Source organism: Heteronotia binoei, chromosome 21 (genome assembly GCF_032191835.1).
Source record: "Heteronotia binoei isolate CCM8104 ecotype False Entrance Well chromosome 21, APGP_CSIRO_Hbin_v1, whole genome shotgun sequence".
NCBI lineage: Eukaryota > Metazoa > Chordata > Lepidosauria > Squamata > Gekkonidae > Heteronotia > Heteronotia binoei.
The window spans coordinates 174480215-174504437 of NC_083243.1; the positions used below are offsets into that span (position 1 = coordinate 174480215).

The following is a 24223-nucleotide window of genomic DNA, read 5'->3' on the forward strand; positions in this document are numbered from 1 at the left end:
TTCCTGTCCATAAAACATACAAAATGGGGCTTCGATACATAGAAAATACATTACATAAAAATGTCGACAGCACAGAACTAAAAGACACAATAATACCCATGGACTAAAGAAATTCTATCCAGAGGTCTTCCAGAACAGGTGAGTTAAAAAAAAAAACCCTTCAAAAGTTTTTAAAAGTAGACAGGCAGCCTATAACCCACAGTTTAGGAGTGGCTGTCAAGGATACTTTCACTGGGTTTTCAGTGTTCCCTCCAAGTTGATAGATTCCAGTAGGCAGCTGGAAAGTTGGCAGGAATGTTCCCTCTAAACATGCTCTTCAGATGAAGTCTGCTTAAGAGCATACGAAAGCTTACATTCTGAATAAAACTTAGTTGGCCTTGGGCCCAAGTTAATATATGGTCACAAAAAATCTTGAAAATAAAAATTTGTCATGTACCTGAATTATACCTCTTAAATATTTGTAGACAAAGCATCTCTAAGACAAAACTGAAATTACTGTTATATATAGTCACAGTAGCCAGAATATTGTATGCCAAGTATTGGAAGATTAACAAAATTCCCAATAGAGAGGAATTTGTTGCCAAATTGTTAGAAGCTGCTGAATCAGATTTAATGTCCGCAAGACTAAGAGATGGTAATGTGCAAAAATGTCAGGAGGAATGGGATCCTGTTTATAACTGGGTGAAAAGTAAAGGATTTGATATGGAGTAATAGAATTTTACCAGATCCTCTCCATTCCTTAGTGTGAATGGAATTTGTTGTTGTAGTTTTTGTGTTTTCTATTGTTATGCTATGTTGTGTTGTATTTTTCCCCCTTCCCCCCTTTTGCTGGTATGTATGAATTTCTGATATGTCCATTTGTTTATTTTTCTTGTTCAATAAAATTATAAAATTCTTGGGGGGAAAAAACTTAGTTGGCCTTAAAGGTGCACTTGTCGACTGCTTCCCTCTAAGTTGCGTTAGTGTGAGCTAGCTCACAGAACTTTAGCCTTTAGCTCACACATTTTTGTCTTAGCTCAAGAAGGATGACCCCAGAGCACACTCATTTACGCAGCAGCTCACAACTTTAATGGCAGTAGCTCACAAAGTAGAATTTTTGCTCACAAGACTGCAGTTTAGAGGGGACATTCCTGCCAACGTACTAATCACAGGGCCTGCCAGTCAGCACAAGGAGGTGACAAGTGCGCCTGGTGAGACAAAAAGGGCTTGTAACTAAATGGTGACGTGCAGAGAAAGAACCAAATGTGCATCCGGACCTGAAGTGAGCCGTTGCCATGTACTTTCAGTCATCAATGTTAGGCTGTATACACATCTGGCTTCTCCCACTCAGCTCTCATTCACAGGCCCTAGCTACACATTATGGGATTATACAGTTGTCACCCACCCAGGCCTCCCCAGTAACCATTAGAAAAAACAGTGTGCAACATGATACCTTTTACTAGATGCTGCCAGGGACACAGATCAGTGGCAGTGCCCCCCCCCCAGTAAAGAGCACATGTTGTTGCTCTCTTGCCTGATGATGGTAATGGTGCTTAGCAAAAGGTGTGGGGAGACACTCTGGGACATCAAGCTCTTGGGAATGAGCTAGAAATATGGACGCATGTTATTGGGATCGATATCTTGGGTAGCACTAAACAGAAACAAGGGGGCTAAAAAATAACAGTAGGGGAGCAGGCGGTGCTGCTGAATGCTGATCCCGCCATCGTGTAATTCACCACCACACTGTCACTACAGTAAGTGTGGAAATTATAACCAGGAAAAGAGTCGTGGTTATACCTCTGCAGAGATCAGAACCCATGGAACCCCCATAATCCCCCTCTTTTACACAAATCTTTCCTCCAAATCTTACAACCCAGGACTGCCAGGTCCTCCACTGCAGAAGGAAACTTACATGTAGCAGCCCCCAGTTCCTACTGGTGCTTGGGGAGGCAAGTGGGGGGCAGGAATTCTGCCCAAAATTGCCATTATTCTGATGGCATGATGGCACCTCCCCATGTCTCTATCTTCTTATTTCCTTCTGGGTTCCAGCTGGTAACCCTACCAAAGCTCTTGCTTTTGTGCTAACCTAGACATGACAGAGAACTGTTAAAAGTCCATGGCTTTCTATAACTCAAATATATGACAGCAAACATAGTCTACTGGCTAAAACGTATCCACAGTCATTCATTTCTTACCCTTGGCTTTTATAAGAAAATGAAAGCTGCCTCAGATGTTGCAGATGGGAGCAAGCATGGGGTATTCCTCCAGCTGTTTGCCTGCCATCCTCCTAACAGCTACTTTTCTACCCGCAGGGAGATCTTTTTCTCCCAAAGATGGAGGCCATTTTAAAGGGGAAAAAAGCCGGAGGGAATGGGTTAAGCAGGCTCTCTTCCCTGCTCCTCTGTCACTCCCAATCTCACCATCCAAAACTGCTTTTCATCAAGCACACTGTCAAGAGAAGAGACACAAAACTGTGTGTGCCATCTAGCTTCCTCATTCCCACTGGAATCACAACTCCATAAGACATACCTAGGGATCGGTAAGAGAATTCTCAGCACCTCAACCAAACTATTCTCAGCATTATTTGAGGGAGACGGTGACAAAAAATGGTGCCCCATGGGAATAAAAGCATAATAATAGAATAATTGCTGCTTTCAAGTGATATTCCAGATCTGCTACCTGAGGTAGACTATCAGGAAGGCCCCATACCAACTAAGATGGTATAAACAGAGACTGAGCTGCAAACACAGAACTCCTGGTTCAAATTTCATTCAACCCCAAACTCATGAGGAAGCTTTAGATTAGGTACTGTCTCTCAGTCTGAGCCCTTAAATGCTCATACAAATATGGCCAAGATAATGTAAGAGAGCATTTTGAATATTTGAAATATAATGTATCTGAGCACTCTCAGCCTTTCTAGCATGTTCTTCATCACCTATGCATCTGAATGGAGCCTTAGTCAAAGTGGCCCACAGAAGTCCCTTTGTTTGGACCCCTCAAGAACCTGAGATCCAGGTGGAGCCCTGAACTGAGTCCGATAGTTCAATTCTGAAGGCTGATCATGAAGAAAAGGCACAGTTCTGCCCAGGCAAAGTGCTGTCATGTGTTCCAGAGGCAGAAGGCAGGATAACAATACACATAGGGAGAAGAAGCCCATGGAGATGCAAGCAACAGTTTGGAAAAGGGGGAGGTGAGGGCAAAAAGGAAGCATGCACCCATGGGGAACCAATAGGTGAGAAAGTGAGAAAGGAAGAAGTAAGCATGCAAACATGATATTCTGAGGTCATCCCACAGTAGGCAAGCATTAACTCCCATGCTCTGTCATAAACAAAAGTACCTTGCACATCGAGCTTGGCCTCACACTGTTTAGTGCCATATTCATTGATGGCCTTGCAGGCATAGTAGCCAGCATCAGTGAACTCCACCATCCGGATATGGAGACAAAAAGAGCCACCCTCCTCCTCCACAGCAGAAATGCGTCGTCCATACTTGACCAGGTGTCGGTTCTTCAGCCTAGCGGACAAAAGAGAAGGACAAAGAGCCTGTTGATCTTGCACCCTCATCTCAACTCAAGATTTTCTTCTTATTATGCCCTTCTCTTCTCACCTTCTACTGGGGGGTGTCTCTTCTCACCTTCCTACTATCAGCCTGCTGAAGAAACTACATACCCCATCTTGGCCACCCCCAGATTCTGTTGCTGCTCCATATGCATCCATTTGTTCAATACAGTCAAGGTATTCCAGCTCAAAAGACCAGAGACCCCACGTTTCCCCACTGCAACTCTCCCCTATCCCATTCAAACCAGCCCATTTGAAGATAAAAGCCCAAAGATTTTCCACTGCACCACATACCTACAACTAATAATTTCCTATCTGGATCGGCTGCCTGCTGGAAGGGAAATGTCAATGTTGCAAATCAATCCACCAATTTTACTAGTAAGCCATTTTACTATCTTCCTGGTCGACACGTTACCCAACGCTGAGTTAACGATGGCAGCCTGAAAGCCAGAAAGCAAACTGGAAACAACTCTCTTCCCTGTTTGCAGATGCTTCTCTGCCTGATCATTCGATGCTGATTTTACTCATCAGATCCAACTGGGATGATGGCTGTTTACAAGCCTGGAAAAGACCCTCACCTCTCAACCCTGTCAGGATAACGTGGCTATTCTTAAAGTCATGCGTACCCACAGAAACCCACTCACCAGTGCACAATGGGCTTGGGCTCCCCCCGCACCTGAATGCGCAAGACCACATCTTGTCCCTCCAGTACTGTCTGATCACTCAGTGCTACCTGCAGAAGAAAGCATCAGGGTCATGCCAATGGATAAAGGCAGCTGAAACCAGGATTTCATTAGGGCAGGCTGCTGGTGGAGCAGAGCCATTGGGGCAGCACAAACAACTGCAACGCCTTCATCGGAGCAAAGTGAGCACAGGAAGCTGCCTTATAATGAGCCAACAAATTTTGTCTGCCAAGGTCACAGTATTGTCTGCTTTGACTGGCAGCAGTCCCAGGGTCTCAAGAAGAGTTCTTTAACAACACCTACTACCGGGTCCTTTTAATAGGAGGTGCTGAGGACTGAGCCTAGGCCTTCCGCATGTAAAGCAGATCTTATTTATTATTAAATTTATAACCCACCTTTCTGCTCTCATTGAGACACCAAGGCAGCTAAATGGTAGATGCTCTACTGCTGAGCCATCACAGCCTTTCTGGTTTGAAATTTGCTTCTTGCTCTCAGTGCCTGAGCAAATGCATAGTGGAGTTCTGTAGCACCTGTCAAAAGCCCCAAGCCCCTCCCTCCAGTCAAGGGAGCACCAGCAATTTCAAAGCAGTAAGCTTTGTTCCATCCCCACATTATCCTCCGTAAGTTAACTGTCTCCCTCACCTCAAAGGATGGTGCAGACTTGAAGTTGATGCCCCCATGTGCAGGAGCTGGGCTGATCTCAGAGCGGGGCTGCACTCTCATGACACGGTGATGACGAGGAGTGCCAGCTTCAGGGAACTCCTCTAATGGGCTCAGGTACTCGTCGTCCGATGTGACGGGACTGCTGAGTTCATGGGGAGGTGCCAGTCGACTGTGGGTCTCTGGGGGAGCTAGGCAGACAGGAGAAGGGGGCGGTAAAGAGTTGTACATGCACAAAACACAGCAGGGACTCTAGCCCAAGGAGGAAAGAATGCCAAGAGAATGTCCACTTAACTGGGAATGTTTCCACCTAGGCATTTCAAAGGACTGCATGATGACAGCCATAGAAATACATTACAGAATATGGCTTCCGATCTCATTTTGGTGAGAGGGATGTGAGAAAAGTGAGGGGAGTTAAGCTGAGTGAGAGGATCAAAGAAGATCCTGAACTAGGAAGGTGACATGACTAGCTCTTTCCTGAGGGAAATAGCTCCTTGTAGAAGGGGATGATCCCTATCAAGAGGTTAAGAAGGAAAATTGGAACTTCTGTGGATGTAAGGCCTTCTCCTCTTTGGGGATTCTGTTCTTAGCAGACCTATCTTGGGGAAAAAAACCCCTTCCAATTTAGAACAGTGCTTAATAAAGCAAAACCTTGTGCAAAAGTCAAATAGATTTTTCCACAAGAAGGAAGGTAAGTATATTCCTGGAGTGGTCAAACCTTTAATTTGAAAGTGGTTCGCATTGTTCTTTATATTTCAGCTATTTGGATTAAAGCTATCTCTGATAATATTGACCAACCGCTAGCCCAGTTCTTAAGAAAAATACTGAATATTCCCTGTTGTGTGTCAAACATCATATTATGGGTAGAATTTGGAAGATAATCCTTGGAAGCAAGATCATGGCGTTTTGCCTTCAAGCTGAGATTAAAACAGCTCTTTGCTGAAGATGACTTGTTAGCCACTTTAAATTGGGATACCCACAGGGGAACTTGGATGAAAGCCCTGGATGGGAAACTGATTAAAGTTAGAATGTCGATTTATGATATTTTTGAGATGGGCAAAACCAAAGCATTTTCTCTAATCAAAAAGTGAGTCCTCAAAATCGACCATGGTAGTTTGAACCTGAAAGCTCACAGAGTATGCTCACCCTTATTTTTTTTGGTCTATCTTACCCAAAACCTTTACCCTCTTATATGTACTATCTTACCATCCCACATTATTGCAGAGCTTTTTTGTTTTCAAGACTGAACATTATACCTACAATGGTTTTGGAAGGGAGATTTTTGAATAGGCCCTATGCTGATATAATTTGCCTTTTTGGCCTTAACAAGATTGATACATCCTTTCATGCTGTGCTGGAATGCAGTTTTTTTAAAGTTATGAGGGATTACTATATTAAGCCTTTACTCAACCGATCGTCCCTCCATACTCCGGAAACCCTGGCTCTTTTGCTCAGTGATAAGGATCCTAAGATCACTCCAGCAACTGGAAAATTTGTCTTAGTCCTTTTAGCCCTTGCATCAGCAAATAACAAAACAAAACAAAGTCTTTCACTGCACAAGATTCATAAATCAATGAGCTTCTAAGGACACAAAAGGAAAAGGAAAGACAAAGAAGCTTATGCTTGTTTATTTAAGCAGAAACTACCAAGAGATCACTCTGCACAGTTTTAAAGACCTCTCTGTATAACGAAACTGCTACTTGATTGCAACAAACTATTGTTTATATTAATAGTTACCTCATTCCTGTTGTCTATTCGCCTTTTACATTCTAAACCTGATACCTACCTGACTATTTTCTCTCAAAAGTTAAATAAAGCAGTTTGTTAGTTTTGAATTACCATCAGCTTCTTGTGTGCCATTATCAGACAAAGACAAAAGGATTTTAACTGGTCATTCAGTTCCCTAGGCTGGGTCAGCATATATCTATATCTATTTAAACAACTGGGTAGAATAGATACCAAAACAAAGAAGAACCAAAAGGGGCTGCTCAGCCAAGAAATAGATAAAAGGGAAGCAGGGAACGATTATACCCTTTCCACGCAGAATATTTGGTAAGGGTCCTAAGAGCTAGTTCACTTTTTAAGGTACTGTGGGCTGGAATCTAGCTGTTTGCATTTTAAGTGTTAGGAACATTATGGAATCTCTTTCCCCATAACTTGGTTTCATGCTGCTATTGAGGCACACAAGAAAACTGGCAGGCCTTCTCACATGATCTTCCTCATTTGAATGTTACTGGAACATCATGTGATGCAGCCACAAGGAAGGGAAGCAATGTTGCTCCTGTAACATAATGATTGGACCTAAGGGTGTAGTATGGTTAGTGGGTAATGGTTAGACTGACAGGCTTTATTCTCCACAGTACTTTACAATGAAAGCCAGTTCCAAGTTCCCTATCCCTAATTACAGCCAACATCTAATTTCTGTTCCCTCTTTTTTCTCTTGGGTGTTCCACTATACCTTATTTTACTATTAGGACACTGTAGCTATGCTGGAACAGTATTACATCAGTGAGACCATTGCTACATTTGCTGATTGGAGTCTATAGGCTAATTTAGAAAAGAACTACACAATAAGCATGTGGTGTAGCCCTTTTTATTCTATATCATTTCAGAATGCAGTTAGAAGATCACATACTTGAAGGCTCCCCCTTAAAAAGTCTCCCGTCCCTGCATGTAGTTAACTGGCATGTCAGAAAGAACATACTCTTTCCTCAATGACTGCTAGTTTTCCGCAAGCAGGGAGAAGAGTTTTCCATAAAAACAGCAGACCATTCAAATACGCAGCTCTCTCATTACGCTTCTGAAGTAGTATAGTCATATTACAATACACCATGTGACAATTACAAACATGATGTTTAGCTTCATATCTGGGTTAGCAATCCTTACATGTGAACTTCAGCTTTTTCTAGGAAGGTTTTTGTCTAAAATTACCTGTATGTGACTATTGCCAGAGTTACCAGAACACTGGGTTCCAAAGTTTCTATTTAACACGATAGCTTTGCCAATTTTAATGCAGGTAAGCAGGGAAATGAGTTTAAATAGTTCCTTATGCAAGTCTGATATGATAAAAGTCACCATGAGAGAACGTCACCATTTCAGGTAACACATAAACCATCCAAATAAATAATATCCGAAAGACTGATTTGACCAAATATCAGTTGTACAAATAACATAATTTGCATAATTAGTGTAATTTACATAATTTATTGGTTATGATGATGTGAGGACTTTGGGAATTGGAACTGCGAAAACTGATCTGTAATAAATGAAGATCCTTTGTCTAACTTCCGGATGTACCAAAAGGCAACATGGGGAATCAGCAGCAACACAGATCCCATCCTTGCCTTTGTATTGTTTCAGATGACAACAAAACCAACGTTGTTTCTACCCCTGTCAAGTCCTAGAATCATTCAGGGATTCAAGTCCTAGAATCATTCAGAGCAGAGTAGGGTAGCTGCCTCCACTATCTCTTCAAACTGGCCGTGGCATTCCTGGCTTCCTCTCCCCGAGAGGGGCCAAGGTGACATTAGCAGCTAGGACAATAACAAGTTGCCAAGCATGTATGCTGGGAACAGCCTGGGAAAGACAGGCAGGAGTAGCTTGTTTCAATGTACCTACTTCTTTCTATACGACCCAATGCTACCCTTCACAATGGCAGAGGTCAATCAACATCAGCCTTTGCCGAGAGGAGGCATATTAATGCTACTTCAAGCGTAACACCCAATTCAAAATAGGGGTTCTTAGCCCCTTGCACAAACATAGCCCAGGAAGTAGATGACTCCCCCCCCCCCCCAGATTCATTTTTCAGGCTTCCACATCATACTCAAGGATTAGATTACATTCCCTGTGTAGGTTGGATGGGGAAATGTGGAGGCCTCCCCCCCCCCACCTCAATCCTTGTTCAGAAATCATGCAAACCCATGAAGGCTTTGAGGCTACTCCTTTCCCTGGCGAGTCAGGGCTAAAGAGCTATTGCCACCATTTCAGAAATAAAATATTGTTTCAGGAACATATCCACCAAGGAGTTTCTCCTCTCACAGTGGCTGTCAAAAGCAGAGCCCCTAGTCTAGAGCGAAAGGAGAGTTCCTCCCGCTGCCGGGTGCCTCTTCTCTTTACAGCCAGCCAGGCGGGCATGAAAATGATCAAGCAATACAAGTAATAACTCCCTCCCTTCCCCGTGGGATGGCAAGACTGTTCCCCATCTCCACGCCCAGAGAGAGAGAGAGCGTGCCCTCGCTGCCCCTCTCCTTGGGTATGACCCCAAGAACGCAGCGAACAGAAGGCAAAAAACCCTTGCAATCTGCGCAGCGACGAGAAGACTGGAGAAACCCTCCAGAGCGTCCTCGTACATTCTCTCCCTCTGCCCGCTTCAAATGAAATACCAGATTCTCTTCCGAGGCGGCGTCCAACGAGCAGAGGACAAGCAGCTCCCGCTACCGAGATGAAAGGGAGAGCCGCCCGAGCCCGGGCACAGAGCAGGAAGTCAGCACAGCCCGCCTGGAGCCCCCTATCCGTCCGGCCGCGGCAGCAGAGGGAGGCGTCGCCGCTCGAGGCGGGCGAGCAGCCCAGCCCCTCCGGGGCTCACATTTCACATCAACCCATTCGTGATCTCGTTTGCATCCTTTTGGAGAATTTACCGCCGCGCGCCCAGAAACAATTGCAAAGGGGGATTTCTCTGCCACTGGTCTCATCGACGGATGGGAGAGGTGCACTGAAACGCTAAGGAAGGAAGGTACTTTTGGGGCAGCGCCCTCCCCCAACTCGCAGGGCTGGTGGTGCTGGGAGCCCCACAAACCAGGCCCCCTCCGCCTCAGTCAAGCCTGCTGGCTGTTTGTCAGGCGAGCTAGCCTAAACCAAGCCTTGTACGGTAAAGGCAGCCGCCTTTCTTTCTGCAGTATTAGAAGCAAGGCTGGCAGGGAACACATCACGCGTAGGCCAGAAACTGCTGGGCTCTGGCCTTGCAAAACCACCTTGGGACCTCTAGCTGGCCTGGGCAGGATTCCTCCTACAGCCTGGCAGGTTGGTATTTCCTCAGCTTTGCTCAGCCTGCACTCACCTGGTCGCACAGTCAAGATGGCACTACAGCAGGCCTCACCCACTTCATTGGTGGCACAAACAGTGTAGAGGCCAGTGTCCGCCACACGGGCACTCCTGACCAGCAGGGTGTGACGCTCACCCTCTGCTTTGAAAGGGCAAGCAGCGCTGCTCCGAAGGGGGATCCCATCTTTCCGCCATGATACTGTGGAGAAGGGAACGAATAAGTCATTAGACCAGGTGGGGACATCTCACTAACCTGAACACACAGGCAATCGCAAGCACGCAAGGAATACGCTCCCACTGCTTCCATTGAGAGCTGGAGTAGTGTCATTGCCTCAGTGGGGTCACAGAAATGCTGCCTTTTCCAAATCTCCTGAAATGGGCAGCCTGCAAGTATCTATGTCATTGTATCTATGTCCAAGTATACCTTTTCTCTAAGTCCTTTCCCAATCCTAATGCAAAGAAAGGGAGGAAAGACCTTTGCACTTGCTTTGCCAACAACCCCACATGCAAGTGTAGCCAGGCCATTTTGGGGAGACTTGATTTGCAGGTGTGCTCCCTACAACCATTTACCCATCACTGAGCATCACTGGTGGCTATGGTGGATGGCACTGCAGAAATTGTAGATATTTCCTGATTCCTTCCTGCCTCCCCAGGAATTTTTGTAGGGTTGCCACTAGGACCACAGGCCAAATTCAAAAGCAATACTTTTTGTAGATTCAAAATGGGCAGTGCAACACAGTCACACATTAAAGAACCCGAAATGTTGACGGAGTTGATAGATTCTCATTATGGAAGAAAATATCCCCTTGATCCACAATAATGGAGGCATCTTTGATCTTGTTTGTTTTGGTAATGTCCGAGTAAGATTACTTCAGTGCACGGTATCTGGAGCTACCTAGAAAGAATGTTTCGAAATTTCTACTGGTTCAGAAATCAGCAGTCAGAAAGCGGTACAGCCATTCACATATCACCACTGCTAAAACGTCTGCTCTGCAATCAGAGACAATGCGAATACTCTTGTTAAAGTCCTGAGCAACCTGGACCAGAATAATAATAATAATATTTAATTTGTATCCCGCCCTCCCCGCCGAAGCAGGTTCAGGGTGGCTCACAACACAGGCATTTTAACAATTAAAACATACATATTATAACTTAACCATTTATAAAATTAATCATCATTATAGTTAAAAAACATTCTAAAATTAAATTAATTAAAAAAACTTGGTGTTATGTATCGTACAGTTTTTCCGTGCCGACGGTATTCATTCACCAGTATGCTGTAGGATCAAGTAAGGGCCAGCTGAAAAAGAGCAGTCTTGCAGGCCCTGCAGAACTGAGCAAGGTTCCGCAAGGCCCGCACTTCTTCTGGCAATTGTTTCCACCAGTGTGGGGCTGAGATTGAGAAGGCCCTTTCTCTAGTAACTTTTAGTTTGGCCTCCTTCGGCCCAGGGATTATCAATAAATTTTGAGAACCAGATCGCAGAATCCTCTGGGGAATATACGGGTAGAGACAGTCCCTAAAGTAGGCAGGTCCTTGGCCATATAGGGCTTTAAAGGTAATAACCGGCACCTTGTACCAAATCCGGTAGACTATTGGCAACCAGTGCAATTCCCGCAGCCCTGGCTGTATGTGCTCCCATCTAGGGAGCCCCAATAACAGCCTGGCTGCTGCATTCTGCACTAGCTGCAGTTTCCAGGTTCGGCACAGGGGCAGCCCCATGTAGAGGGCATTACAGTAGTCCAACCTCGAAGTGACCATTGCATGGATCACTGTTGCTAGGTCGCCGCGCTCCAGGAAAGGGACCAACTGCTTCACCCGCCTAAGATGGAAAAAATCTGGGCCTCCATTGTCAAGGCAGGGTCCAGCAGCACCCCCAAGCTCTTGACCTTGCGCGCCATTTGCAATGGCGCACCGTCAAATGCTGGTAGGGGGATTCCCCTATCCAGATGCTGCAACTCAGGCAAAGGACCTGTCTTCACTGGGTTCAACTTCAACCTACTCAGCCTGAGCTAACCTGCCACAGCTTGCAATGCCAGGTCTAGGTTTTTTGGGACACAGTCAGGCCGTCCTTCCATCAGTAGATAGAGTTGGGTGTCATCAGCATATTGGTGACAGCCTAACCCATACCTCCGGACAATCTGGGCAAGGGGGCGCATGTAGATGTTGAATAACATCGGGGAGAGAACCCATCCCTGTGGCACTCAACAATTAAGCGGGTGCCTCTGGGGCAGTTCACCCCCAATCACCACCCTTTGTCCCCGACCATCAAGGAAAGCCATTGCAAGGCCAACCCCTGTATCCCCGCGTCGGCGAGGCGGCAGGTCAGCAACTGATGGTCAACCGTATCGAACGCAGCCGATAGGTCTAACAACATCAGTACCACCGAGCCGCCTCGATCCAGATGTCGCCGGAAGTCATCCACTAGGGCGACCAGCACTGTCTCCATCCCATGGCCTGGGTGAAAGCCGGACTGGTGGGGATCTAAAATGGAAGCGTCATCCAGAAAACTCTGTAACTGTAACGCTACTGCCCTCTCAATAATTTTACCCAAAAAGGGTAAATTTGAGACTGGCTGCTGATAATGTGCCAATTTGGCCGGATCTGATGTAGCTTTTTTCAGGAGAGGGCAGACCACAACCTCTTTAAGAGGTGTTGGAAAAAGCCCTTCCGAGAGGGATCTATTTATGATGTCCTGTATAGGACATCAAAGCTCCCTCTGGCAAGATTTAATTAGCCAGGAGGAGCAAGGGTCCAGATCACAAGTTGTTGGGCGTACAGTGGAGAGGATTCTGTCAACTTCCTTCAGGCTGAGCGTGTCGAAGCAATCCAGAATTGGTCCAGAAGACAGGGACGGGGCCTCGAGTTCACGTACTGTTTCCAATGTGGTGGGGAGGTCATGGCGGAGCGACGAGATCTTATCTGCAAAAAATTCCGCAAAAGCCTCACAGCCAATCTCCAATTCCCTAGCATTTGGTCTGCCCTGTGGCAGTGTTGTAAGATTCTGAATTGTCCTAAACAACTGTGCCGGGTGCGAACTTGCAGACGCAATCTTGGCCGCAAAGTAGGTCTTCTTTGTGGCTTTGACTGCCATCTCATAGAACCTCATAAACTCTCTATAAGATGTTCTAGTCGCTTCGTTTCGAGCCCGCCGCCATTGCCTCTCTAACCGTCTGAGCCCTCGTTTCAGCTGCTGTAATTCCGGGGTATACCATGGAGCCAGCTTAACACGAGGGCGCAGAGGGTGCTGAGGAGCGATTCATCGATGGCTCAGGAAAGCCGACCCTGCCAAGACTCCACCAGGTCATTGAGAATCTCCTAAGGATCTCCTGCTTCACTATAAACTTTTGTTCAACTCCTTCAGATTGCCCCAACTTCAGAGGCAAGATTAATGGCTACTGTGAATGGGGCCTTTTCCATGGTGACACCCAGATTATGGAATACCTTCTTAGACACATCCATCAGCTGCCTATCACATCTTTTATTACTTGCCCGGCTACGAATTTTTAATGCTTTTTTGAACATTTGAAGCTTTCTTTTGAATCCACCAAAGTCAGTATGTCTGTTGGCAGATATTCTCCAGGGTTTTAGGCTGAGGTCATTCACATCACCTACTATCTGATGCTTTTTACTGGAGGTTCCGAGAACTGGACCAGGGACCATCTGCTTATAAAGGAGACACGCTATCGCTGAGCCACGCCCCTACCCTTATGCTTTATGAGCTGTTTCAATTTCGTTGCTGTTGCTCACTGTAATGGATAATATTTGTAATAGTTAGTTGCAAGCTGCTCTGGTAGCCAACACTGGTATAAAACTGGAATGTAAATGTTTTAAATAAATAATGTTAAGGACACAAAGACTGGGACCCCATGTGTTTCCCTGCGCATATTTCCTACTCATCATGTGCTCTCTATCTGGTATACTGTGCACTCGCCTTCTGGGGAAGGGTTGCCTGTGATGATACATCTGAGCAGCACTTCAGTTCCAGCTGTGACCATGACATCCTGGATTGGAATCTCAAAGACAGGTGCTTCCAGTGGATCCTCACCCGCTGAGATGTAGGAATCGTCAGAAGATTCTGCAGAGGAATAAAGAACAGCTGCCAGGGGCCTAAAGCCACATCGGGAAGACAGTAGTTTAAAACTTAATGCCTCTTAATTTTCATAGTGAGACTGGTGAGGAATTGGGATTCCTATTGTCAGGAGGGTTGCTCCAGAAGGTTCTTTCATTTGCAGAGGGTCACAACCTGTTCAACGGCATCTCTATGAGCGTTTTCGCACGGACCTTAATCGGGAACGACGTCCCTCTTCACCGCGCAGCGTCTGCGCGGATTTCGCACTAATTGCTCCGCAGAACTCAGAAGAGCCGCAAAGTCCCGCGGCTTTTGCGTCGCAAATGTAAACTGGTTTTTGGCCAGTTTACATTTGCAACGCAAAAGCTGCGGGACTTTGCAGCTCTTCCGAGTTCTGCAGAGCAATTAGTGCGGAATCCGCGCAGACGCTGCGTGGTGGAGAGGGATGTCGCTGCCGATTAAGGTCAGTGCGAAAACGCCCTATCTTTCTGCAACTCCCTCTAGCTTTTCCAGTGTAAAGTACAACAGATTGCTAATCCAGTTTACTCATCTGATTCCCAAAGGCCAGACTATATAAAATGCTGGTATTTTAGTGTCCAGAGCTCTCAGTGCTTTAAAAAAAAAGAAAAGAAAAACTGAATTATCAGACATAAGGATTGGGAATGCTGCATAAGCAGGGGATGTTTACATCATTCCTACATTCCTTTTTCCAGATCTAAAACAGCCTAGGGAGCTGCTATTTGCCCTACTCAGGGACCTTACAAATACAGATATACATGTGTTTATCCCACTGAGGTAAAAAGTGGCTTCACACAGCTGAAAAACTTGCCATTAGCTGGTGGAAGGCCCCAAAACGCATTCATTGCCTCTGCATGGCAAGGCAGCCGTTTGAGTGGCAACGGGCCAGGATGCTCAACCATGTGGAAAGTTAGCCAAGAGAATGTCTCTCAGTGTTTATGATTCCTAATTTTTAAAAAGTTTATTCTAATCAGAAACAGAGATATAGGGACAAGGGAAACTGAAGGGCATTACAGGTTTCTAAAAATGAAAATAAACATACAGTTTTCAGTTAACCCCCAAACATATAGCTCTTCCAGTTCTCTACTCTTCCCTTGACAGGTGCTGCAGGCTTCAATAGGTTTTGAAGAGACTGAGAAAGGCCCCTTCTCTACAGCCATTATTTTAGGGGTTCAGTGGAAAGGAGGGGGGTGATATTGACCAACCAGGAAGTATGGAGGGGTTATCTGCAAACATTCTTTTAAAAAAAAAATCCCTAGCAAATGAAACTAGCTCTCTGATCAGGTAGGTATTGTACCAATTACTTAATGTGCAAGGGAGTTGTCAGAAATTTGGGAAACGGGGGGGCATTAATGATCAATATGTCTCTTTATTGTCCCCTCTCTGTTGGTAATCAATGGCAGCTATTTTCAGGTGTCAAAGCTGTGGGGCTTATCCAGTATGCTTGTAGTGAAAGAAATGTGGGTTTCTGGCCTACTGGCCCCTCACAAAATGGCCTTTCTGACAACTACAGCAGAGATGGTAATGTTTTTCTGTTACAGCAGCTACCTGGAATATATATCAGGAAAACTGCTGCTATGCACTGCAGATCCATCTGTCTGTCAGCTTCAGGCCCCATTTGCAAAATGGAGATAATCATGCTAACCTACTTTACAATGTTATTGTTAGAATTCTTCAAGAATGTTCTAAGTAACTGGAAAAATAATCTGCATTGATCCAAAGAGCAGAGCTCATTGCTCTTGACTCATCAGATACTTGTGCACACAAATTACTTTTGTAAAACACAAGCCATTTGAGATTATTGTTCCCTGTGAGCCAACTGTGAACCAATTAATTGCTGAACACGTCACATCATGTCTTGCGTTTTCCAGCTATTTGGAGTCTGGTCTATATATGTGAAGGTGCCACTCAGCATGATGCTGGGAGAATCAATCACAGATCTCCCATGGCTTTTATAAATACTAATAGCACCCACAGGAAGGCTCAAAATGGAGGGAGTGCTGGGGAAGGAGAGTTAATATTTTCCTCTGTACAGTTTTCCTGATGCAAATTCCCTATCGCCCAACCTGCTGTTTGTAGAGTTAAGACACACAGGTACCTGTCTTATCTCCTGTAATTTTCTCCCTGTGGAAAATTACATGGGTAGAGAAGTAGCCCCTATACTGTACCCTGACACAATCTGCCCCCCCCCCCTTTCCCTACTGCTTTTGGAGATGCTGAATACAGATCTCCTGAGTCACATATTTGATGTGTGAACACTTTCCTCCCTAATATAGACTCCTGCTGTTAAAGATATGAATTCCTATAGCAGAATCCCTGATATTTCTCTGTCTTCCAGTAATAACAAGTCTGTGTGGGTCTCTCTTCATTCAGTTTCCCGGACCGGGCTACCATGTTTGCTGGCTGCAGGGGCTCTGTGAAGATTTCACATCCACTTCTGTCAAGCACTTCCTGTGACTACTTCGTGATTAAGTGTTAATAAATCACCTTTTTGTTTCCTTTTTGGCAAGGATGAAAAATAAATGTATTTACTTTTATATCTGAAACGTAGCCAAAATGTCTTTGACTGGCCAAAACGCTACTGAAATTTAGCAAACCCTGATAGTATGTGGGGTGAAAGAAAGCATGTATGTGCATGAATAAAAAAAAACTATGTGAATGGAAGATTAAAGGAACTGTATTATGTTGTGCCTTTGTACATTAATGAGAAAACATATGAATCTCAGCAACTTCAAAGGATTCCGGCACCCCAGAGATACTCTCTATCATCATAGGAAAAAACCACAAGAATAATTTACTTACTCAATGCAGGTTGGTGTGAAATTTATATGAAGCCAATGTGTACATCGTTTATGGACTAAAAAGCTGCAATTGGTTGTGACTTCCCAGTGCATACACACCTTGTGAAACACACACATGTGTGATCACTATATGTAACAATCTTTACATGAGTTTCATGCTGATTTTTACATTAAAATATTTTCTAAGGAAAGATTTGTCATGTTTGAAGTGCCCCAATTGACAGTTGAAGAAACTTTGGTGAACGTTTGAAAACCATAGAGTAGATTTCTAAGAAAAGTCTATCTATATCCTTGGAAATCAGCAAACAGTTGAACAACAATAATAAAAAGATACTCATATTCTGACATCCAAATTTTCTGTACATCTTAAATTGGCTTCAGCATGATTCATAGGACAGATTTCATGGAGGGGGTCAGGAGTAGTTATCACAAGATAGAAGTTGACTGATGAATGAGTTGGCCAAGTTCATTCTGGAATAATACACACATTCCCTTTGTATACACAGACCTTAATGCTTGCTTTAGTAGATGCAGCAGGAGAGCACAGGAGAGGGGATAGGTGTGTCAGAGGGCCTATTATCTAGAACACTGCATATGACTTACGGATGTGTTAAGAGTTCTAAAGTGTCCTAATTTTTGCAATCCTGATCCAGTAACCTCTGCTAGAGCATACAGAAGTAGGCTTGCCAGGGCTGGTCAGCATCAAGGGAAGCCTGTATGGCATAAGCCTTTTTATCCTTGCTCAGGGAGGGAGGCTATGGCCACACTGCCTGCTTGCAACACTCCATTTATCCTTCCAGAACAGAGGTGCCAATGGCAAGTAAAGAAAAATCAGAAGTAGTGTGAATGCATAGACAAAGATCACGGTGGAGGAGTACTGGCTTTGTTGCAACTCTCTTACCTCAGACCGAATCCCTTATTCCAATTCAGACTTTGGTTTCCGTATCGTTTTTGAGCTGCTTTTCCAACCCCATCCAACCACCATCCCTGTTCCACTCATTGTGGTTTGAATACTACAGCTCCCCCAGCTTAGCTCCCCCTGTTTTCTATTCCCAGTTCCAAGTACAGGTGACCTTCCAGGAAAGGCCTGGCTGACACATATTGTATCCCACATATTGATGAGTGAGCAGCCATGTATGGAACAGTCAGAGGAGACGAGGGCCCATTTTGCCCAAGCCTGAGCACTTAGCCACTCCCTTTGACGAACCCATCTAACACTAGCTGAGCATGGCACTTTGGACTGAATCTCAAGGATGTGGCCTAGATTGGAGAAAAGGCACTAGGGCCCTCTTGTTTTGGGGGGAGAATGTGAGGGCACAAAGCAGTATGTTTCTTCCTGGCCTTCCCATGCTCTTCCCAAGCAGCATTTGCCCTCATTTCATACCTGGTTCGGGTGACAGTCTGTGGGATCGCCGACCTTTTCCTCTGCTCCGTGCACTCTTCCCTTCTGGAGGTTGCAATGCATTTTCTTTTTTCTCTGACACTTCCCCAGTCTTCCTTTCTGACTCCCGGCTTGTGCCATGGGTTCCTGCCCTGCTTTTATCTGTTCCTGATTCTGTTCCAGTCTTGATCCAGGGCTGAGAATGTCCATCCTGGCTTGATTCCCGTTTCTGTACATGGGAGGCCTCACCAGGACCCTTTGATTCATGGCTCCCTTTTGACATGCTCACTGAGCCCCCATCTGTGCCATTCATGCCCTCTAGAGGCCCAGTCCATGCTAGGTCCCTCCATCCCAATGGAGCAGCAGAGGACAGCAGGCATTGCTCCACATTCTGCCGCAGATCCTGCCCATTCATCTCAGTTTCCTTACCACCTCTATTCTGTTCTCCAGTTGGCTCACCTGTTGCCCCACTCGGCAGAGGCTTCTGTATCCCCATGGGCTCATCTCTGGGTCCCACTAGTCCCACACTAGACAACACCAGCTGCTGCACACCATGTTCATTCTTTGTAGGTGGCAAAGCCTTAAGTGGTTTCAGCTTTCGTGGTGGTGGAACTCGGGGGGCTGGAGGCTCAGTAGCGGTATGGGGAGATGGTGATCGAAACAGTTCTTGTGATCGTCGAAGCTGCTGCTGAGACACAGTGCGCTTGATGCGGCCAAGTTCCTCAGTGAATTTGTGCTCGAGGTCATACACGTGGCTGGAGAAGCGGCCCCGCTCATCCAGGGAAGCTGCCTTTTGATGGAAGGCGTGGCGTCGGCTGGCCACGCCTCCCCATTCTGAGTGGGTGTCCTCTTGCAAGTCCTCTTGAGAGCCAGTCGACAGGAAGGGACTGGCACCATCAAAGCCACCGTGATCAAACGAACGTGTCTTCCGCAGCGGTAGCCATGTGTGACCAGCAAAAGGGCTCTCATTTTGTTCCAGGCTTTTCCTACGCTCCTCAAAGAATTTGAGTTTGTCAAAGATCTTGGAACCTGACCGTGGCAGCTTGGGGGATGGGCGGAGGATCGACACATGGCTGGAGGCCTCACTCAGTGGTGTCTGGGGCCTTGATTCTCCCGTGCCAGTCTGAGAGTAGCCAGATGACTTAGGGCGCTTCAGCTTTTCATCAAACTCCTCTGACGCTGTGTCTTGGAACTCAGGAGGCATTAGCAGCTTCCTACGAGGAGCTACTGGTGGTGTGGGGCCACGGCTGACTCCAGGTGGTTGGACTAAGCATTGCCCCGCTCGGGGGGACACCGGCCGCTGGAGAGGAGGTTTCTGTGCAGGTGGATGGAGGGTATTTGTGCTGGTTTTGCTGCTGTTGTTGGTATCATCCCTCCGGTACCCACCTTGGGGGAGACTACTGCAGTTGGAAAACAAGGCATGATTTGCTAAGATAGGTGAGCCTGCAAATTCAGGGGTGGTGAGCTGTGATAGATACCTACAAGGGTAATACACTATGGGAATGAGGACTGTTACTTTCAATGGCACTAGGAATTAACTGTTTTATGTAAGAGAGAGAAAATGCAAGGAGATTCTTCGCTTCTTTCAGGAGGATGTGAGACAATGAACTATGAATCCATTGTATACTAAATCCTCTGACCCAAAAGATTGGGAGTCAAACTACACATGATCTGTGAATAACCTCCTCCAAAACATGGCATGTGAAGCCCTGGTTTAGACTGGGACAGAAGCATGGGTTTGTATTATTTTTCTGATCTGAAATGGCCCTGCAGAGCTGCTGCAAATTGCTCTGTTAGGGTAAACATACCTATCCAGATGAGGACCTGCATAAGGACCTCAAGCTGATTCACACATTACAGAGTACCTAACTTGGGTTTGGGGCCCCCACCCTGTGTCCTTGATAACAGTCACAAGTGAACTTCAGGTTATCCTCAGTTCCTGTGTGGATTTGGATTGCAACTGTAGTGCACATGGAGAATGCCATGGGGAAAGGCAGGATATAATTACTTCAATAAATTAATAAAATAATAGCGCTTCAATCCACCCCCCCCCCCATCCCCCAGTGCAAGTTTCCTGACCTGCAATAGTCTCGGGAGTGTAAACTCATGGGTTTCCTCAACAGGCCAAGCATCAACTGGGCTTAACCTTGTGCTCTCTGTCATGTGTGAATTGGTGATGTTAACCTTACCATGGAAAATAGCAGCTCTGTGGAGCTATTTCAGAGAATGGCACCATGACAAGGTGTAACACCCCTCTCCCCCCCAACCCCGACATCATAGCCTTAAGGGAAACAGGGCCCCACACACTTGCTTTTCAGAAGAAAAAAAATGTTTGGGAGATCATTTATTGAATTCTCAGCATCAAATTCAATTTGGCCCTGGTACTGGAAACTACTTCCCCAGCTGCATTTGCTATTAGCACGGGGACTGGGGGTAAAAAAGTTTATTTTCACCTTCTCCAGTAATATCCTTTTGGAGCTCTGCATACAGCACGCCTGTCCTTTGTTGTGGTTTGGACTGCATGATGGGTGGGCAGACCTGCTGCATAGCATGAGGCTGGATTAGCAGGCCTTCTTGTTCCCTTCCAGCACTGTGATTCTAAGACTGGCTAGATAGGTTCACTGAGCTTTCCTGCCTAAGGTCTTGGAAAAAATGGTTACAGGATCCCACGGTTCGTCTTGTCCACTGCATGAGTTGTGCTGGACTGCCTTAGTAGGCCAAAGGAAGAAATGGTGTGGGAGGGGAACCAATCAGGCTGGAGTAGGGTTCCCAAGCTCCAGGTGTCACCTGGAGATCTGCCACTATTACAATTGATCTCCAGAGAATCAAGATCAGTTCTCCTGGGGAAACAGCTGCTCTGGAGGGTAGACTCTATGGTATTGTACCCTGCTGAGGTCCCCCCCATCCCTAAGCCCCATCATCCCCAGGCTCCACCCCAAAATCTCCACATATTCCTCAACAGTCAGAGTTGGCAACCATAGGCTGGAAGCCAGAAGAATGTATGGGAGGGGGGGGGAGAGACATGGCAGAGTTCCTGGTGTGTCCAGAAATGCAGCAGAATAGGAAGGGGAAGAGCGCAGACAGTTACAGCCTGAACACAGAACCCTTCCTCCTAGTACAAGGCGCGTACATACAAACTGGCATGCACACACATTCTAATACCAACCCTTTTCTTTACACACTCTCCCCAAAATTGAGTGCATATATTCAGCTGCACACATACCAACACCCACACAGAGACAATCGTGTATGACTATGATTAGTCATGTACTGTAGTCTTTCCTTCATTCTTTAGCAACAGGCAGCATGGGAGACAAGCATGAGGATGGGAGGGGAAAGCAATCTCAGGAAAGAATGGGGAGGAGGATAAAGGAGGGAGTCTGGAAGGATCCCATAGGATCTGCACGACTGCACCCACTCTCCTTCAGGTTCTTACTACACTCATTGCCTGAAGGTGGCTGTCATTTTCAGAATATGATGTGCGTCAGCTTCCCGTCACTTTCAGGAAAAGAAAGAAAACCAACTGATGTCAAGTTTGTCATTACAAAACGGGGGCAGGGGGAGAAAGAGTTAAAATGTGTGGGTGGTGCCTGCTAATGGCTCTGGAGCTAGAGGGGAGGTTTGGGCACTTTGGCACTCCACAGCTTCTTATCTGGGACCCAAACGGTTGCCTTCCTGCAATGAAAGAGGATCACTGCTAGGATTACATCTCAGGGTTTAGCTATAACAAAGCCACATGACCTGTAACAAACACCATCACCACAATAGCTAGCAGAAAGACCATCGCAATATCTGTGAGATTCTAATTCACTTCAGCAATCAATCTCCACCCAATGTTTGCTTAAAAAGAAATACAGGTGTTTCTTGGCAAAAAGGGAGGTTCCTTCATCAAAGGCTTCCTGCCCAAGGTCCATCTTTCCATTGAGATTACGTTCTTCTTGGCCCCTGAACAGGTGAGCCTTCCTAATCCTGTTATACAGATCCTCTCAGAAAAATGCCTATCCTGTGGTTTCCATTGTTATTATGGTCTGCCTGTTTAATTCAGTAGGCACTTGACCTGTAAGGAACGGCTAAAAGTGATGGACATGGACACATGAAGCTGCCTTTTACTGAATCAGACCATCCATCCATCGAAGTCAGTATGATCTATTCAGACTGGCAGCACAACTCCATCGAAGTCAGTATGATCTATTCAGACTGGCAGCACAACTCCAGAGTGTTAAGCAAAGGTCTTTCACATCACCTAGTACCTGGTCCTTTTTTGAAGAAGAAGAAGACATTGGATTTATATTCCGCCCTCCACTCAAGAGTCTCAGAGTGGCTCAATCTCCTTTATCTCCCTCCCCCACAACAGACACCCTGTGAGGTGGATGGGGCTGAGAGGACTCTCCCAGCAGCTGCCCTTTCAAGGACAACCTCTGCCAGAGCTATGGCTGACCCAAGGCCATTCCAGCAGTTGCAAGAGGAGGAGTGGGGAATCAAACCCGGTTCTCCCAGATAAGAGCCCGCACGCTTAACCACTACACCAAAAGTCATTACTTTTGTAACATCAGCATCCCATATTCCCTGGCACTTGTTTCTCTGAAAAAAGAAAGGCTAAGAAAATACCTGTTTTCTGTTACTTGAACGTTATATTAACCAAATAAAATATGCTGCTTGAAACAGACAAGAGCTGCTGGTTTACCATACTGTAGTGAGCTAGAGTAAAAAAAAAGTTGAGGAACTCCCCCCAACACCATCAAGTCACAGCTGATTTACGGCAACCCCTCACGGGGTTTTCAAGGCAAGAGACATTCAGAGATGGTTCACCATTTCCTGCCTCTGCATACCAACCCTGTATTGCTTGGTAGTCTCCCATCCAAATACTAACCACTGCCAACCCTCCTTAGCTTCCAAAATCTGATGAGATCAGGCTAGCCCGGGCTATCCAGGTTAGGGCACAAGAAGAAGAAGAAGAAGATATTGGATTTATATCCCGCCCTCCACTCCGAAGAGTCTCAGAGCGGCTCACAATCTTCTTTACCTTCCTCCCCCACAACAGACACCCCGTGAGATGGGTGGGGTTGAGAGGGCTCTCACAGCAGCTGCCCTTTCAAGGACAGAGGCTCAGAGCGGCCTACAATCTCCTTTATCTCCCTCCCCCACAACAGACACCCTGTGAGGTGGGTGGGGCTGGAGAGGGCTCTCACAGCAGCTGCCCTTTCAAGGACAGAGGCTCAGAGCGGCTCACAATCTCCTTTACCTTCCTCCCCCACAACAGACACCCTGTGAGGTGGGTGGGGCTGGAGAGGGCTCTCACAGCAGCTGCCCTTTCAAGGACAGAGTCTCAGAGCGGCTCACAATCTCCTTTCCCTTCCTCCCCCACAACAGATCCCTGTGAGGTGGGTGGGGCTGGAGAGGGCTCTCACAGCAGCTGCCCTTTCAAGGACAACCTCTGCCAGAGCTATGGCTGACCCAAGGCCATGCTAGCAGGTGCAAGTGGAGGAGTGGGGGATCAAACCCGGTTCTCCCAGATAAGAGTCCGCGCACTTAACCACTACACCAAACCGGCTCTCCAAGAACATACAAAAAGGCCCTTTTAACCTCTATAGACACCTCATTACTTATCTGCATCTCTTCAAGCTTGGCTACCTTCATGATGCTGTTTAATAAGAGTAATGGCGGTGCGGTATTTGTACTTTGAACCCTTTGCAATGGTGGTTCATTTCTCTTAGGGTGTTTTCGCACTCACGTTTTACTGGCGCCACGACCCTCCTGACGCCGGCGAATCTGCATGGATTTCGCAACAGAAGCGCCGGCGCTCCCAGAAGCGCCGGCGCTTTCCGTCGCTAAGCCAGCGCAAACGTTTTCCTGCATCTTTGCGATTTCCGTTTGCGCTGGCTTAGCGACGGAAGTAGCCGGCGCTTCTGGGAGCGCCGGAGCTTCTGGTGCGAAATTCATGCAGATTCGCCGGCGTCAGGATGGTCGTGGCGCCAGTAAAACGTGAGTGCGAAAACGGCCTTACTGTGTTTACATTGTTCATTCTGGCCTGAAT

At 46.3% G+C, this 24223-nt stretch overlaps 1 protein-coding gene across 3 annotated transcripts in view; it reads right to left on the reverse strand.

Annotated features, from left to right (window-relative positions):
- SPEG (striated muscle enriched protein kinase) overlaps positions 1 to 24223 on the reverse strand; it is a 171270-nt gene that overhangs the window by 75884 nt on the left and 71163 nt on the right. For all 3 annotated transcript variants that reach the window (XM_060261605.1, XM_060261609.1, XM_060261606.1), the window contains 6 exons: positions 18193 to 19589; positions 13852 to 13995; positions 9936 to 10118; positions 4862 to 5070; positions 4181 to 4269; positions 3317 to 3492 (listed from right to left, as the gene is read on the reverse strand). In XM_060261605.1, coding sequence (XP_060117588.1) covers positions 3317 to 3492; positions 4181 to 4269; positions 4862 to 5070; positions 9936 to 10118; positions 13852 to 13995; positions 18193 to 19589 — 2198 coding nt within the window. The remainder of the gene's footprint in view (positions 1 to 3316; positions 3493 to 4180; positions 4270 to 4861; positions 5071 to 9935; positions 10119 to 13851; positions 13996 to 18192; positions 19590 to 24223) is intronic.